General features: G+C 38.1%; 1 protein-coding gene across 4 annotated transcripts in view; it reads right to left on the bottom strand.

Annotated features, from left to right (window-relative positions):
• Nucleotides 1–17,963, bottom strand: part of PARD3B (par-3 family cell polarity regulator beta) — a 600,416-nt gene that overhangs the window by 426,628 nt on the left and 155,825 nt on the right. For all 4 annotated transcript variants that reach the window (XM_081312950.1, XM_081312947.1, XM_081312948.1 and 1 more), the window contains one exon: nt 3,170–3,255. In XM_081312950.1, coding sequence (XP_081169076.1) covers nt 3,170–3,255 — 86 coding nt within the window. The remainder of the gene's footprint in view (nt 1–3,169; nt 3,256–17,963) is intronic.

Here is a 17,963-nt window from a genome sequence, read left to right as displayed (position 1 = left end):
ACTTCTGTAAGAATTAATTGAAAAAGCAGAGAATAGTATACAAGCTTTTGAATTTTTCAGAAGGTTTCATCAGACAAGACATAAAAGAGAGAAGCAGCGGGTACAGAGAAAATGTAAAAGGAAGAAAAACCAAATTTAAGGGATTTTAATTTTTTTTAAAAATATTTCTATTATAGCTTTGTTTATTAAAGTAATATACAAATTTAAGCCAATTCCAGAAATGGTTTAGTCTGAGACACTGTAGAAGATAAAAATAATAGTGAATTAGAATTATCCATTTTCTAATAATCTCAGATTATTATTTCTAATATTCTGAGATTATTAGAAAATTTATTATTATTTTATTATGACTTGCAATTGCATTCACAATATTATATATAAGAGCAAAATACTTTTCAGTATATTATTTAAATGAGGGAAGCCTTTATCAGATTAGAAAATTCATTTCTTGCCAGTCATTGATCCAGCCACAAAGATTCTTGAATGCAGAAACACCAAATGGATATGGTAAGACAGCATAATTGAAAGTGGCAGCTATATTAAAGGAGTATCACAATATCATCAATTTTTTTAATTTCTTAAACTCATTATTTATGTAATTCAAAGTCAACAATGTCAATGAACACCTACAACAGGCATGTCAAACTGCTGGCTTGCAGGCCGGATGCATCACACCGAAACCACGGCCACCCGATTGCCAGCAATGGGGAAAAAGTCGTGATACATCGCGTGACGTCACGTGACATCTCAAGTTTGACATGCCTGACCTACAACACTTTTTGTATGCTACTCTGCTCTCATTTAGCCAAATATTTGAAGTACAGAAAAAACAATGAATGAGAATTATGATGTCATATACTGCTGAAACTTTATTTCATCGCAATAAAACATAACCTCTAAGGAGAACACAATGTAACACACTGTATCTTGGTCACAGATGACTGGATTATGACTTATTCTAACCCTAACCTTAGAAATAAAGCATGATCATGGTATTAAAGGATTAAAATATATTCTCCCCACCCCAACTGCAATTAGCTGGAGGAAGGCAGGATTCAGACAGACTAGATTACTGTAACATGTTCAACTGGTAGTTCCCCTTGGCTGTACTTCAGAGACTGTAGATAGGGAAGAATGTCATGTGTAGATTACTCAGTGGAGTTATTTATTACAATATGTACCACCTGACATATAGGCTCTGCCCTGACTGCCAATTAGTTACTGAATCATAGTTACTTGGTGGTTTTTTGTAATTTTGAACAGCCCATCCACTCAGAATATTTCAAAATGTTGATAGTTTAATATTCTCAAGAGTTTGGAATCAGTTTTTTTCAGGAAATGCCTGTTTCATACAGATTTACTGAATCTTTATATTCCAATGAGAGTATTTTATTAATTTGGAGAGCACTAATACCCATCCATAAGATGCAGAGGTAAGCATTATTAGAAGTGGTACCCACAATGTGCAAAAAACTTCCAATATACGATTAGTTGCAAAATGCAGTGCATTGCAAAAAAAATTAGAATTCAATCTCCATTGATCTTCCTATATTCTTTTTCGTAGGTGGTCTATATTCTTATTTAAGGAATTAAATACCCTGCTGGGTATCAGGGCAAGGCCCATCTTATTCCAGCATTTTGCTTCTCATAGTGGCCTAGCAGATTCTTCTGGGGTGCTCAGAGAGAGAAGAAGGAGATACATCTTTTTCCCACTGATCTTCTAATTTAATGCTGACAGTAAATTTCCTGCATCCTGAAAAGAAAAGCTTTTGACAGACCTGTTCCTTATGAATTTATCCAATTCATTTTGAATCAATCCAAATCAATAGCCATCACCAAATGTTAGGGTAATGAATTCCACAAATTTATTTATTCATTGTGTGAAGACAGGCTTTCGTTTGTCTATTCTAAATCTCCTTCTGATTAGTTCTCTTGAATGATCCTCAGTCTTAATGCTTCAAAAAATGAATAAAAATTTCTTGTTCATTTTATCCACACAACATATGATTTTATTCATTTTAATAAATAAAATAGCTTGTCCCCCAAGTTATTCAATCAAAGTTGCAACCCTTATTCATAAGAAAAATATTTCAGCTGCATGAAAATTTCTGAGCTTTTTCCAGTTCTATCTAATTCTTAACTTGTTTAAAGTTCCTCATTAAAGATAGCTGAGTAGATTTAATGGTCATGGGATAAGAAGACCTTTCCTGTAACCAATTACTAATTAGCTAAAAAAGAGAAAGCAAAGAATAGGAATAAGTGGGCATTGTGCTCAAACCAAAAAAGAAATGGAGTTTTCTCTAAGATTTCAAGTCGGTACATCCTATATATTCTGTAGATACAGAAGATGCAAATATTTTGTTCAATTTTTTTGCAATTTCAAATTATCCTTCAAAATAAGTTTCCCTAATGGAGCAATTACTTCCCTATTATTTTTAAATATATAGATATGAATACAGTGTATCTAAAACATTCTTAGTGTTTCCCTTAGCTTGCTTGGCATACACTTTCTTTTTCCTCTCAGATTGTATTCCTTTTTATTTTGTCCATTTCAGAAAGAACCATCTTCATTTCCACAGCTTGGTGGTGTTGGTTGATTCTTTCTTATACTACGGAATAGAAGCCACTCAACTCTCAGGCATTATGTAAAGTTTTGGCATCTTGATTTTTCCCCTCAGCTTCTTTTTCATCATATCCCTCATGTTTACAAGTGTTCCTTTTTGTAGTTAAATGTGACTGTGCTGAAACAGTTGACAGTTTCTTATTTATGTTTATTTTATGTGTAATAGGAATTGTAGTTATTTTTTTCTATTTTTTCCAAAACACTTACCATTTATCTCATACTAATTACAATTACCAGTTGGGATTTAATATAGGCTTCTCTTTCTTCATACAGTTGTTTTCAAATAAATAAAAGTGTCAGTTCCTTACTCTGAATTTCCATCATGACATTGAACCCCAAGTTAGATGGCAATACAGAGGTTTTCATGACACCTTGAAATCCACCATATACTAATATTTTTAAAGTACAAGATTACTATAGTCCTTTACCTTCTCTAATAGATATGTTAAACTGATATATGTATAAATTTGTATTGTTAAAAGCAAAAATTTATAGATTATTTGTGTTATAGAGAAAAATATATAAATATAAATAGATTTTTTTTACCTGAAATTAAGTTTTGTCTTCTGAGATGTCAGTGTATCATTATGTGTAGTGAAATCCCAGGCTTCTGAAGATGATTGTGCTGAACACTAAAAGATACAAACAATATGCATTTCAAATCTATTATATCAACTGTATCATATTGAATGAAGCTGTAAAGAAAACAACCCAAAACAATGAAATACTACATTGTTCTAGAGCAGGTCCTCCATATCTCTCTTATAATGATAGTTATAGAGAACTGCAAAACTGAACATTAACACTGATGTTCAGATATTTTACCTGATATTATTGTATTTCTCCTCATTCTTTGTAAGAAAAAACAGAAAGGGAAATTTACCCATTTATTTACTCCTACAGAAATTATTGAACAATACCTAATGCATTTGTATGGGACAAAAGGATATATTCTGAAGAGATGCAATAGTACCAGAAATCATGTGTCCTTGCTTAGGTTATGAAAATATTGTGGACTGCTTAGATGAGTGATGATTAATATCCAAAACTACAGCTAATCATTAAGAAAAGTATAAAAGTAATTTAAGCAATATGAAAAATTTATCATATCTATTTATCATATTACCTTTTAACCATATTGATATATTGTGGAATATTAATGACTATATGGAGAAATTCCTTAAGACTTAGAAAGAAAAGTCGTAAGGAATTTCTCCATATAGTCATTAATATTCCACAATATATCAATATGGTTAAAAGGTAATATTATATAAATTAAGAAAATGGGAAATGGACTGGACACATTTCACCTAATTCATATTTTGTTTGACTGTCAATTATATGTCCTCATCTGGCTTAAATTCTTACTATCCCTTTAGGAAAGAACTGCCTACTGAGATCCAAACCACAGATTGTCATATTTCCTCCTGAGCTCAGGTGTACATATAATAAGCAGAACTGCTAAGTTTATAACTAAGACAGTCATCCTACGAAACCCAACAGATTGAATAAATTGGAGTAGCCCGCAAGGGAGATTCATTTATATGATTGCTGTCTCTCTGTATTAACACACTTGTTTTTATCACTTTAATTCCTCCTTTCTATCTTACTCTGAAATTAGATTTATATATTTTATTTTATGTTTTAATTTTATTGATAAGATTGTAAGACTAATCCATCAATAAACTACTATCTAATTCGTTACTTTTAATCATGAAAGTTACTTATCAAGTTATTTGATGATCTGGAATCTTATCTTTTACCCATCGCTGTTCTGTCTCACAATGAATGAAGTAGAAGACACTAGCTAAAAGTAAGACTAGTGATTTTTGCATAGTTAAGATTTCCCAGGCTCCTACATAACTATTTTAGCTTTTTAATAATTCCATAATGTTTTGCTTAAGCATATCATGACTTTGCATCTTGGGTGCAGAAGAATTAAAAGTTTGAAGGAAATAAACTACATACTCTTCTTATATTTCCTAGGGAGGTTTTAAAGGAAAATAAGACAATTATTCTGCTCTCTCCAAACCATTATCATAAAACAAGGAAGAGTTCAAATTTGCAATTAGGAAGCTAAGAAAAGATATCAGAAATGTAGGGCATCAAAGGGCTAATCTGGTTTCTATCTGATCTTCTCCAAAATCTTCTTCCGTAAACAGGTTTAAAGCTATCCTACCCTAGCTAGCTAGAACTCTACACAGAAACAAATCTGTTAGACTTATATATAGATAAATGTGTGTGTGTGTATTTACATAAACACACATACACACATTATTGTGTTTCAAACTCTCAATTTTGTAGCTCTAAAAAACAATTACCTAGGATCAGTATTGAAGGAGGATAATAATCCAAAACCTTTCTCTCTTTTATGAGATGCTAAGGAAATATAATTCAGATTTTACTCTTGATCCTCCTTGCTCCAAATATTGGAACCACCATCATAACAACTACCAAGCTCAGGTTTGATTGTAGAAAGTATCTACAAATATGCAATATCAGGATGAGAAAATGTTGCTATTTCATAGAAAGAATAAGTAATATGCTGTCCTTTTTATAAATATTAACCCAACAACAACTTTATTGATTAGCCCTTGGGCCATATCAAAGTGCAAAGTTCCAGCACAAATTGTTACTAAAATTTGAAAAAAGCAATTTAAAATGGAATTTGATAAAATATGATTTAAAATGGAATTAGAATAAAATACGATTTAAAATGAAATGGTAATAAAATACAATCTAAAATGAAATTGTAATAATGTACAATAATGTAAGATATAGATAAAATATGATAAAATTATATTTTGGAGTCGCCCTTGCAATCTACCCCAATCAGCCCCACATATGCAGATCTCAACTGGACCAATGTGTTTAGGTACTGTGCTACGTTAAATGTTATTTTCAAGTTCTGGCCGAACATAAGGTAAGTTGTTTTGATATGGGGATCCCAATGGGTCATTCGTTTGGTATATTAACCCCATTTTCAGTACAAATGTTAAATTTTAAGACAGTAACCTATTGCAACACAAAAACACTACACAAACATTTTTTTATTACAGTAACTTAAGTGTTGGGTTTTGATTCTTTGACAACATTAAAAGAAACAAACCTGCTGCTGTACAATTTTCTCATTTGTGATCACTGCAGCTTTGACTGTGCAAATAATAAGTGTAACATGCTAAATTATCTGAGAAAGACGAATGCCATGAACAGAGATGATATATTTATTTTGAGTTTATTTAAATAATTGAAAAAAGTCCTGTGAAAAACAGGTCCTTCAATTTGAAACAAAGAAGGAAAGTGAAGAAGAGAATTTTACGCTAATAAAGATAATATCTGAAATCTATATATCTGGACAGTCTTCAACATTTATATAAATCAAAGACTCTTCCAATGCCTCACAGGTACCGAGATATTTCAAAGCAAAAAAGTTTATGAAATTTGTCACAGGCGCAGACAGAATGCTATAAAAGAGATAGTCTCACCAATATAACCTGATTAATTACTACTGGGGCTTAAGTCCTATTTAGTTCAATGGAATTCACTCATTAAATGACTATAGGATTGTAATATTCATGTATTCAAAGAATAGGAACTAAGTCTCACAAAAATATGATATAAAAATGAAATTGGGAGAAAATGCAATAGAAGGAAGAAATTTTCAGTTCCTCTGAACTTTTCTTCCTGTTTTTCTTGCAAATTCTACTGCCACCTGGTTTATTCAATTTAATTTAAGCCATATAAAAACAAAGATATGTATGAGTAAAACTACCGTACTATAAAGTGATGCCTCCTGTCTTCATCTCTTTAAGCATTCCAAAAAGATACTATAGTCAAAAGTGTGCAAAAAGCCCTGAGACATCAAAAAATATAAAGAGGCTTAATGTTCCCTGATTTCTCTACCTATCTTGATAATTCATCTGACACCAAGACAATTTACATTCCAAATCCAGGTCAGAAATAGGAGCATCAACTGGCCATTTCTTCTTCCCCCCTTTGTTTGACGAGAACTATTGGAATGACTATTTTTGCCACACTAACTTTTCTTCTTGACTGACCTCTACCTTATCAAAAGCTAGCCATGCCTTGCCTCAGGATATTCTATTCTATTTGTCCTCTTTGCTCCAAGTTCAGTCTCATTGCCTTTTTAAAATGCTGTCAAATATTTCATCTTTACTATTATTATAGTTCGTTATGTAGTCAGCCAGATTTTTAGACTAGATTTGGCATTTTTATTGACCTATCAAGTCCTTCCAAGGACCTGGGATATTCCAAATGTGGAATATTATTATTATTATTTATTACATTTATTTGCCACTCATCTGATCCTGAGGCAACTCTGAGTGGCTTACAAACATTAAAACCAGAAACATTTAAAAGATAAAACAGTAATAACAATAGTCATAGTTGTACTAAAATGTATAATCAAAAGATTTTTTTAAAAAAGGGGGAGAAGAAGCACAAAGAATACAGTGGAAGATGGGGTTTTTCCTCAATCTACTAACAACCTCCAGAATGATAACCCCCCCTCTTGGACCGCCAGGCCCAATGGCAGAGCCAGGTCTTCATACCCCTAACTGAAAGTCAGGAGGGTGGATGCAGATCTACCTCAGGAGATATCGTATTCCAAAGAGTAGGAGCAACATACATGCCAGTTCTGCCCAGAAAAGTTGATGATCTTCAAATGGTTGGAGATTGTACACCATAACTAGTGATCAGAGCAAGTTCTGGAAAAGATGGATACCCCTGGGCCATATCTTTGTAAATGTATATGGTCTTACTATAATGGCATAATTAATCTCTCTATGGAATATAATGACATTATATTTAACATCCTAATTTACCAGCTGAAAATTCAATAAATGCATCAGGCAAAAGCAGATATTCTTTATCAAACCCTGGATAGGAGGAAATACATCTCTTCTGGACTTGAAAGTTCAGCAATAGTTCAGTTGAGTAAACATCAATCATGTTACCTTTTTGGACCATCTACAAGGTTTGGGATGAGAGGTACTGTTTGGTAGTGATTCTCTGCCTTCCACAAATTATCAATTATTTGCAGGGAAGAGAGGCCAGAATTCAGAGGATAGAATTCAGTCCCCTCAATCTTATTTTTCCACCAATTACATAAAACCTGTAATCTGAGAATAATCTGAGATAGATTCTTCCTCTACTCAGGAGCAGGTATCATCAATACGCCAACAATCCCCATTTACACACTGCTACCCAGGGAAGGCCAGAGATATCATTAATATCTTGGCCCAGTGTCTGGAGGCTATGAGAAGCTGGATGGGATGAAAGCGAATGTCAATCCCAACAAGACACAGTTCCTGATTATCCAGAAACCACCCTTTTGTCTGATTTTCACTTTAGAGTTTTATTTTCCCAAATGGGCAAATCTGCAACTTGGGACTCATTCTGAACTCATGGCTACTGCTAGATTTGCTGAGAGAGACCATGGCTAATTGGACCTTTAGCCATATTCATTACATAGATCCTTTGCCACAACTGGATTAAACTGATACGACTATTTTATGCTGATTTTATTTCATTGTGATATAGTAATTATTTTACAGTTGTATAATTGCCACGTCTTACTACATTTGTAGATTTGTAGATTGTCATGTATCATTTAGATTCAGTGGAATGTAAACATCAATCAAACTGTCATATATATAAAACCACTCACTCTGAACAATTCTAGGCAACACACAAAAATAAGGAGAATATGAAATCAAGCCAAGAAGCAAAGAACAAATATTAACCCTGAGGGGGAAAAATCACATTTGTCCAACACAATTGCATCTGGCTAATGAGCCTTGGTGGAACAGTGGGCTAATGCCTCCTTAAGTAACACCAGCTGCCTGCAATTAGTGCAGGTTCGCATCCCACCAGGCTCAAGGTTGACTCAGCCTTCCATTCTTCCGAGGTAGGTAAAATGAGGACCCAGATTGTTGGGGGCAATTAAGCTGACTTTGTAATAATGCTGCTTGGGGGGGGGGGGCGAAAGCCCTAATAAGCAGGCATATACATAGAATGAAGGCTATTGCTAAGCTTGTAAGCCGCCCTAAGTCTTCGGAGAAGGGCGGGATATAAATGGAAAATAAATAAATAAATAAATAAATAAATAAATAAATAAATAAATAAATAAATAAATAAATAAATCTTAAAATGTCACTGCTCACTCTAGACCAGCTGACTCAGGAATTTTGGGAGTTGAAGTCCATGAGTCATAAAAGAGCCAAGGTTGCGTACCCCTGGTCTAGACCAAAGCCTAAAAAGAGTCGGGTTATTCATCTAAAGGGGAGCACGGTGGGGGCCATTTGAATCTGTGGGCGGATACTATTCCAGAGGGCAGATCCCATTCTCAGGACCATCAGATGGGTCTATATGCACTGCTTTGCCTTCAGCTCTGATGGGAGGATACAAGAAGAAATTCTTCCTCAAACATCTGTGCACTTGCAAAACTGGGCATTCTGGAGCTAACAAGAATGTTTTCCTTTTCTGCTCATACAGAGAAAGCAAACTTCTCCTACTACTCACCAGGTAACCAAGATGTACAGATCAATTGTATGTACTCCCTGACTCCAACCCCCCTCATATTACACAATGTTGCCAAATTCTGCATTGCAATATACAAAATTTGCCAGGTACTAACTGCCAGCTAACCTCAGCCAGGCTCAAAACAGTTTATGCTTAACTATTACATTGTTGCTTTTGCTTCCATTTATTAAGTTTTAAAGCTTGTGTTGCTGAATCTCCTTTTAGATAGCACCATACATTATCTCACTGTATTATATTGAACAGCTGTATTTTAATTAAAATGTTAATTTTAGTTATCCCTATAGGTTTCCACAGACTTTAGTCTTATAACAGCTTATCACTTTTTTCCCTTCCATTCAATCGTGTCTGATTCTCAAAGACACCCTGCAGTTTCCTTGGCAAGATTTTGGGAGTGATTTATCTGTGCCTACTTCCTAGGCCAACAGAGGGTGACTTCCCCAAGGTCATCCAGATGACTTTTGTGACCAAAGGCAGAAATAGAACTCACAGCCTCCTGGTTTCTAGCTTGATGACTTAACCACTACTCCAAACAGGCTATCCTATTGCATTTACTTTCCATTTTTTAACTCTACAATCACACTTTTTTTCCACAGATTGTTGTCAAGTTGTAATTAGTTCCAAAACTTCTGTGTTTTTGTTTTATGCTGGTCAGAGACCAAAATAAAGATATTATATTGTACTGTATGGAAATATATTTGATTCCATTAAAAATTGTGCACCATGAATCCCAATTTCAATGACAATTAGTCATAAAAGAACACTAGCAACATCATTTTTAAATTCTGAATTCAAACCTTGAAATATAATGGATAATGCTTTCATTTATGCACATCTAAACATGTCTGTTTGTGAGCTTCAACTGGCAAAAGGTGCCTCATAGGGTAACAAAGTTATGTGATTTCTTGCTTAGCTGGTCCCAATAGTGGTAATTAAGAAAGAAGTACAGATTTAATAATGCATAACACTGTGTATTATTATAAGTCTATTAATATTATTATTAATAGTGCACTTTTACACGGATTGCTTTTAAGGGGGGGGGGTCTTGGATAAAAAAAACCTGAAATTACTCATTTATCTAGATCAGACACTAAAAATATTGTGTTGGAAAAAAATGTTGCTGTTTTTTGTTAGTTGAAGGAGGTTGTCCTAAAATATCACATTTTCAGAAGTGAGTGGTTGGAAAGATCTATCAAGAGATAAAAACATGTCTGCGGTATTTCTTTATTATTTCTCCTAAACTGGTAGAGGGGCCAACTTAGAAGATTATAATGTTGTTTGAACCTTTATAGACCTCAAGGATGTCATGGTTCCAACAGATGAAACCCTTCAAAAGAACTTTGAGGCATTGTTCTCCTTAAAGAATATCTTATTCGGGAAACAAAGTATCGACACTACATATGGTAGTTTTTTAACCCAAAACCTAAATTCCCTTCCCCTGGATACAAAGTAACAAATTGCAATTCCCACCCCCAATAAACTGTCATAAATCACATTCCCCAATTAGCTTGAAGCATGGGCTTTCTCCCCAGCTCTCCAGCCCACCAAAACGTTATTAGCTCTGGACCCAGTTTGTCCTTGGATTCCCATGGCAGAGTTATTATTATTATTATTTTGACTAACTGAACTCTCATTCCAATCCCCCCTCCCAGCACCAACTAATTCTAAAAGCATAAAGAAAATGGCTGCATTTTCATCTGTTGTCAAAGCAAGAACTTCTGATGTTAGCAGCGTTGACAAAGGACTTTTATTTCAGAACCCATCTAATGGGGAGGGAACTAATCATGAACTTCATATCTTATCAATTGTCCGATATTTTCATTGCATAGTACAAGTACCTTGAAAGCCATTAGAAATAGGGAAACTTGACTAAACATTCCTGTTTACAGAGTTTTGTACCTGCTGGCTGCTATTGTCATCACTGTTATCTCATTTGGGGCTTTTGGTTTTTGGGTGTGTATATGTGTGTGGCAGAGAGAGGGGACTCAGGGTCATTTTTCAGTCTTCAGGAACATCTTGAAGACAGCACTTGTAAAACTGATTGGGTCAGACTAAAAATACATAGGTCATCCAATGTCAACACAGTTTTGATGTATAGATTAGCTAGAGGTATGATACATCAAATAATAAGTAGTATGCTTTTAAATTTAATGATAGACTTCAATGCATATTTAACACCATTTCTTTCTCTAATGAACTACATACTTGCAACATAAAATAATTATCTATATTTAGTTTACAAGTGACTACTTTTCCCTAATCTCACCCAAAGATAATAATCAACTTAGTGGAGCATAGAATAATTATTATCTGCTGTAGTACTTAAAAATTATCCCTTGCTTTCCAATCATTTAAATTAATTCTGTCAGAAATTCATCTTCTAACAGTATTATGAAACTGTCTATCAGCTGCAGCTATTATTGGATATTACAGCATCCAAACCAGAGTCCCCTAGAATTAGAACCCAAGAACTCTATGCATCTAAATCCCCACCATGGGCTGGTTCATGTTAAAGTACCTGGCAACGTGACACCTTCAGGCCCTTTTAAAAAAAATGGTTTAATAAAATAATAAGTAGAAGCTAGCATGTTATAAACAGTCGTATTCAACCTTTTCACTTGAATTGAGAGGAATTGTCTTGGGCAACACATTATTTTCAAGTATGTTTCTGAGACTCATTCTCCAAAATCGATTAGTGATAACTGCTACTCGCTTCTTTATTTGGAAGTGTGCCCTCTTTCCAAAGAAAAAGAGCAAATATTAGCTGAGATAGCATCTTGAGAGGTTTGAGGGATGATTAGGAACAATCTAGTTAGTTTAGATCAGGGGTCTTCAAAGTTGGCCCTTTTATGCCTTGTGGACTTCAACTCCCAGAATTCTTCAACCAGGCATGCTGGCTGAGGAATTCTGAGAGTTGAAGTCCACAAGTCATAAAAGGGCCAACTTTGAAGACCCCTGGTTTAGATGATGATGATGATGATGATGATGATGATGATGATGATGATGATGATAATAATAATAATAATAATAATAATAATAATAATAATAATAATAATAATAATAATAATAATAAGAAGAAGAAGAAGAAGAAGAAGAAGAAGAAGAAGAAGAAGAAGAAGAAGAAGAAGAAGAAGAAGAAGAAGAAGAAGAAGAAGTTGGAAGGGACCTTGGAGGTCATCTAGTCCAACCCCCTGCTCAGGCAGGAAACCTTATACCATTTCAGATAGATGGATCTATTTTATGTATGTTTGATTTTCCACTGCAACCACAATAGCCATTTTATAAAAGTGACTATAACATGTCCTCAGAATTCTAGATGTGCCTATTACTCAAAAGGACCTCTGCTACTGAAGGAAGCTTGGAACAACAAAGAAAGACTGAAGAATTAAGGCAACTGCTATCTGTCACATATCAATCAGCACGTATGCTGCTGTTGCTGCTGCTGCTGATGATGATGATGATGAATTTTTTATGGTGAATTGCAATCCCCAAATTCTAATTCACAAAAGGCAACATTTCTCTACAGGTCATATATCTAAAAGCCCACAATACCATTGGATTAGTTCATAGTTATGCACCCCCAAATTTTTTATGAAGGTTGCAGCTATTCTCCCCCTTCCTCCCTGGATAACTACTGACAGAATACATACCAGATGTGACTGAATTTTGACTATAAAAAGAATGGGAGTATCAATTTTCATTAGCAGTGCAAATAGTTCTCTCCCTGAGCCTTTTATTTTCTGCCAGTCAGAAGAATATTATCTACAGTATCATATTGTATCATAATGTATTTTGAAACTGCATTGACTTCAACAGCAGAAATAAGCATAAACTTAAATTTTCCATGCTGACAACAATACTGCAAATCCAGTTGAATTATGTCCTTTATTTCAATACATTTTATCTATCCTATATATGAATCTGTCCAATTTTATTTTGTTTATAAACTAATGTAAATCAATTATTCCATATTGATATGTTAAGAAATTTTTTTAATTACTATTGAATTAAAGTTTTAATTACTATTGAAACAGTATTATTTCTACGAAATTTGCATGAGTTTATAATAAAGTTTTAAATGTCCATGTATGTATTTGCATGTCCATGCATGCACATAATAGCAATAAATAATCTTTGGTAAGATATGATATTAATTTAGTGTGATATTCAATGAAATCAGTACTGAAGGATTGAATTACATTTTGAATAAATAAACTGATGAACCATTTGACAAAATGAAATAACCTAAATAACCTAACCTATAATGAAATAAACAAATGATTATTAAAGGTAACAAATAATGAGAAAAGCAGAATATGCTAGCATTTGTAAGAAATGAAATCATGATTTAAACACTCACTGGATAAAAACACAGCACAACTACAAAAAAACTCAATAATGATTAAAATATTATACAATATATCCTTCTCATAAAGTTATAATTTTCTGAGACAATTAATATGAAAGCTACTGCTAACATCCCTAAATTGTAATTAATTCAGAGAAAATTAATGTTATGTATCCCACAGCAGATTTCATTTTGCATTAGGAAATATGCTTTCTGACACCAGTATCTTCTTTGAGATTACAAATAATAGATGTAGTGCTGTAAAGCAAACCGAACATGATTAAATAGAAAAGTAAAGGTGAAAAAATAAATTAGTGTATGGGTGTGGCAAAAACCTAGTGAAACAGGCAAAAACGATCAAATCTCTGATGTTTGGAACTAGATGAAATGTTACATACACAGATTTTCATATTTGTAACAGCATTTTATTTTGTTCTCCTCTTTCTCCAATCCTCTGCAGTATATTTGAAAAATATATTGGAGACTGCCAAAGAAAGGAATGCACTCCTCTTTTCCCCCGTTATTTTTGTCAAACAAATAGTAATATCAGGTAAAATATTTCCCAGCTTGGGGCCTTACAGAAGCGTGGACTTCATCTCTTGGAATTCCCCAGTCAAGTTGGCCATGGCTAAGAACTTTTGGAGTTGCGATTCAGACATTCACATTGATGAAGGCTATAATCCTGTGGTGGTGAACCTATGGCACGCGTGCCACAGGTGGCATGCCATCGCCCCAGTCCTAAGCCTCCGCCGCTGTGTGCAAAAAAAAAAGTTCAATAAATCAATTTCAACTTCTCGCGGGAAAAATAAGATCTCTCAAAGTTGGAATTGCTTGATTGAACTTTATTTTCAGTCCCACACAGCAGTGGAGGAAGTGACACGTTGGAACTGGAAAAAAGGTGCCGTGAGGGGTGGGGGGAGTGGCAGGAGCAGGGCACTCCATGTGAGGGGTGGGGCAGGGCCTGTTGCTTCCCTCCCCGTGCCAGACACCTTCCAAAGCCGCACAGGGTAAGGTTGCCGCCCCCGCCCAGATGCCCTTGCCCCCCCAAAGCGTTTTTTTTACTAACCTGCCTTTCACCTGCACTCCATTTCTCCATTCACTTCTCAGTCTTCGCCATATGTTTTTGGGACAAAAAAAAAGTTCTATGAGATCTCGCAAGTTAGAAAGTCTCATGGAACTTTTTTTTTACCGATTTTTTTTGGCGAAAGCTGAGAAGCAAACGGAGAAATGGAATGCAGCTGAAAGGCAGGTTAGTAAAAAAATCGCTTGGGGGAGGCAAGGGCATCTGGGAGGGGGCGGCAACCTTACCCTACATGTGTCAAGTTTCCAATGTATGGGCTTTTCAAGTGACTCTGAGGCATTGTTTACTTTAAAAGACCTTTATTAGCCTAATACACCGGCAAATGCTTGCTCGAAGGAGGCTAGAATCTGAAATCTCCACCCCTTGCACAATATATTAAAACACAATTCTCCACCTTTCTAATTTTGTAATTAATCATATTCTCCAATTAATTTAAAGAATCAGTTTCCCTTCCGTTAGAAGAACCGCCAAAGCCTTATCTTTAGAGAAACAAATGGCCTTGAAAGTGCATTCCTACTCTTCCCTCTTCCCACTTTAAACTAAAGCAATACACCAGTTTAACATATGAAATAGCTACTTCTTCATCTCTTGTCAAGCAATAACATTCGATGTCAGCAGCATTGACAACATGGTGGCTGGAGGTTTAACAGCCGGTGCGGGGGCCCAGGAGGAGCTGCACAAAGCGGGTGGAGGGGAGGTCGGGCAGATTGCAGGCACCACTCCTCACTTCCTCCACACTGCCGGTGCCGCTGCTTTGGCCAATGCAACCCAGCCATCGCTGCCACCACTGCCACCCCACTTGGCTCTGCTGCTGCCCCGCAGCTGCCCCGCTCCGGTCCTAGGCAGTGCCTCTGCCCTACACAGAGGTCCCACTTGTGCCCGCAATTGGCCTCCCACCGCTGCCAGCTCCCCGCAGTCCCGCCCGGCTCCAATTCGGCCCTGGGCAGCACCTCTGCCCTGCTCTGAGCCCATGATCAACCTCTGCACCGCCGCCACTGCAGGTCGCACAGTGGGGGGGGGTGTATCCGGGCAGCTCGGGTGAGAAGAAGGTGTGCTTCGTAGGGCTGGACCCCGGCACCCCCGAGTCCTCACGTGATGGGGCCCTGCTGATCGCCAGCTCTGAGGGCGGTAGCGGTAAACGCGGCTCGATCCTCAGCAAGCCCCGTTTGCCACCTCCTGCCCAATCACGCTGCCATGAGGCCGCGGAATAAGCCAGGCAGAGGTAAGGAACCAGGTCGGGGTGGCAGGAGAAGGGCGCTCTGTGGGGGTTGGTCCGACGCACGTGAGGCGCTTTCCGTGCCGTGCGGTGCCGGGGCTGGGCTGCACTGGGCGCAGAGCCTGCAGACATCCGGAGCATCCACCCCGCCTACCCCTCATGCCGGGGCAGCTGCTGCCGTCCTGTGCTCTCCAGCCCGTCACCAGGCATCCAGGTGCACCAAGCTCGGGCCTCGGGCAGATGGAGGCCAGAGGGGAGTGAGAGCCGCAGCTGCTGGCTCCTTCCCATGAGGATGCATGTGGGGAGAGGTGCTGCCCAGCTCGGTAAGCCACGATCTGCCTGCAGGAGGAGGAGGAGGGTGGAGGAGGGCTGGCCAGGGACACTCGCAGTGCTGCCCATGGGAGGAATCTGACCAGCCCCAGCCTGGAGGGGGGAGAGGCCGAGGGAGCCTGAAGGGAGGCATCTTGGCATCTCCAGCTGGCCGGCAACAGACTGGAGAGCGCTGGACAGTGACAGCTGCCCCAGGACGAGGGATAGATGGGGTGAGCGGTCCCGCCCAATGTCCAAAGGGGAAGACGCGGCGCCAAAGCTCCACGACCACCCAGTCCAGCCTAGCCCTGGCACAGCAAGCAAGGCAGCAGCCCCACATTTCCCCTGCCAGGCAAGCAAAGCCACGGAATCTGTGGCATAAGAGCACAGGCGGGCAGTGGAAGGCACAAGGAACCCCAATCCCAGCACAGCCCCTTCCCACTCTCCCCCTCCTCCTGCCCTCAGAAGAGCTGTGAGGCTCAGGAGTCTCCCCTCATGTCCCCCCCATCTCCCTCAGGGAAGAAAACCATTGCGAGATACTCTTGTTTTAACGTTTTTTCCTTGTCACTTTTTGAAGTTTTCATCCTGCTTTTGTAAGACGGCAGTGTTTGGGAGGGGGTGTAGCTGCCCCTTCCCCTCCAAGCCATCAGCTGAGTAAGACGCTTTCCTGCCCACTGCCCCACCTGCCAGAAACCCCCTGGATTTTCCCCAACCCTGCCCGGCCGCCACAGGCATCCCTCCCCAACTTCAAGCTGGCCATGCCCACCCTGGCCATGCCCACACAGTCTTCCATGACCACCATAGCCATGCCCACCCAGCGGGCCACACCCACACAGCACCTGGCGATACATAAGTGGGTTTGGGGTTGCAGTTTGGGTACTCGGTCTCTAAAGGGTTCGCCACCACGGCTATAATCGGTGAAGGTGAACCGGAATCTTCACTCAAAAAGAAGCAATATATATACATGTCCCAGTTTTTTTCACATTCAACTTGGAATCCTGGTTTAAAGTGAAAAAAACATTAATTACAACAAGGTAAGGTAGGTTATGACACGGCTTTTCAACCAGTGGTATGGGTACCACCTGTGGTACATTGGTACCTAGCAGGTGGTATGCGACCATCCTAGAAAAGTGGTAGCGGGGGAGGGGAATGAGCTGAACTGGTGGCAGCACCGCACAACCCTGAGCGAGAGACGGCTGGAGCTGCAGGGCTGTCAAGGCTCAGAGGAAGCACCAGGATCAGCGCCAGTCTCCAGCTGGAGCTCAGTGCTGATCCTGGCACTTCTGTTGAGCCCAGAAGAAGCACCAATCAGCTGGAATGTTGCAGCATCCCTGGGTCTTGTGATTTACATTCAGATGCTTGGCAACTGATTCATATTTATGACAGTCACAGTGTACCAGGGTCATGTGATGTGACCAAAACCTGCTCTCAACCACCCAGCAGACGGGAGGAATAAAAACCAAACTCACCCCACCCCACCCCCACTGCCAATCCTCAACAGAAATGCTCACAACAATGAAAACCTCGGACAGGAGGAAGAGCGCCACTGGGTGGTCAGGCAGGTGTCTTGCTCGGCTGTGGCTTGGGGGGCACTTTTTTAACTTCAAACAGTCACTAAGCGAACTGTTGTAAGTTGAGGACTTTTTATTTATTTTTTTGATCATCAAGTTTTTGACACCTTTCTAGGCAACTGGTGGTACTCGGATGTTGCCATATCCTAAAAGTGGTACAATGGGTGAAAAGGTTGAAAAGCCCTGAGTTATGACTGTCATTTTTAAAAGCTCAAAAGCTGATGCTAAGAAATTGCAAAGTCAACCCAAAGATA

This window comes from Vipera berus (assembly GCF_964194415.1).
Source record: "Vipera berus genome assembly, chromosome: 1".
NCBI lineage: Eukaryota > Metazoa > Chordata > Lepidosauria > Squamata > Viperidae > Vipera > Vipera berus.
This window is presented reverse-complemented; position numbering and strand designations above follow the sequence as displayed.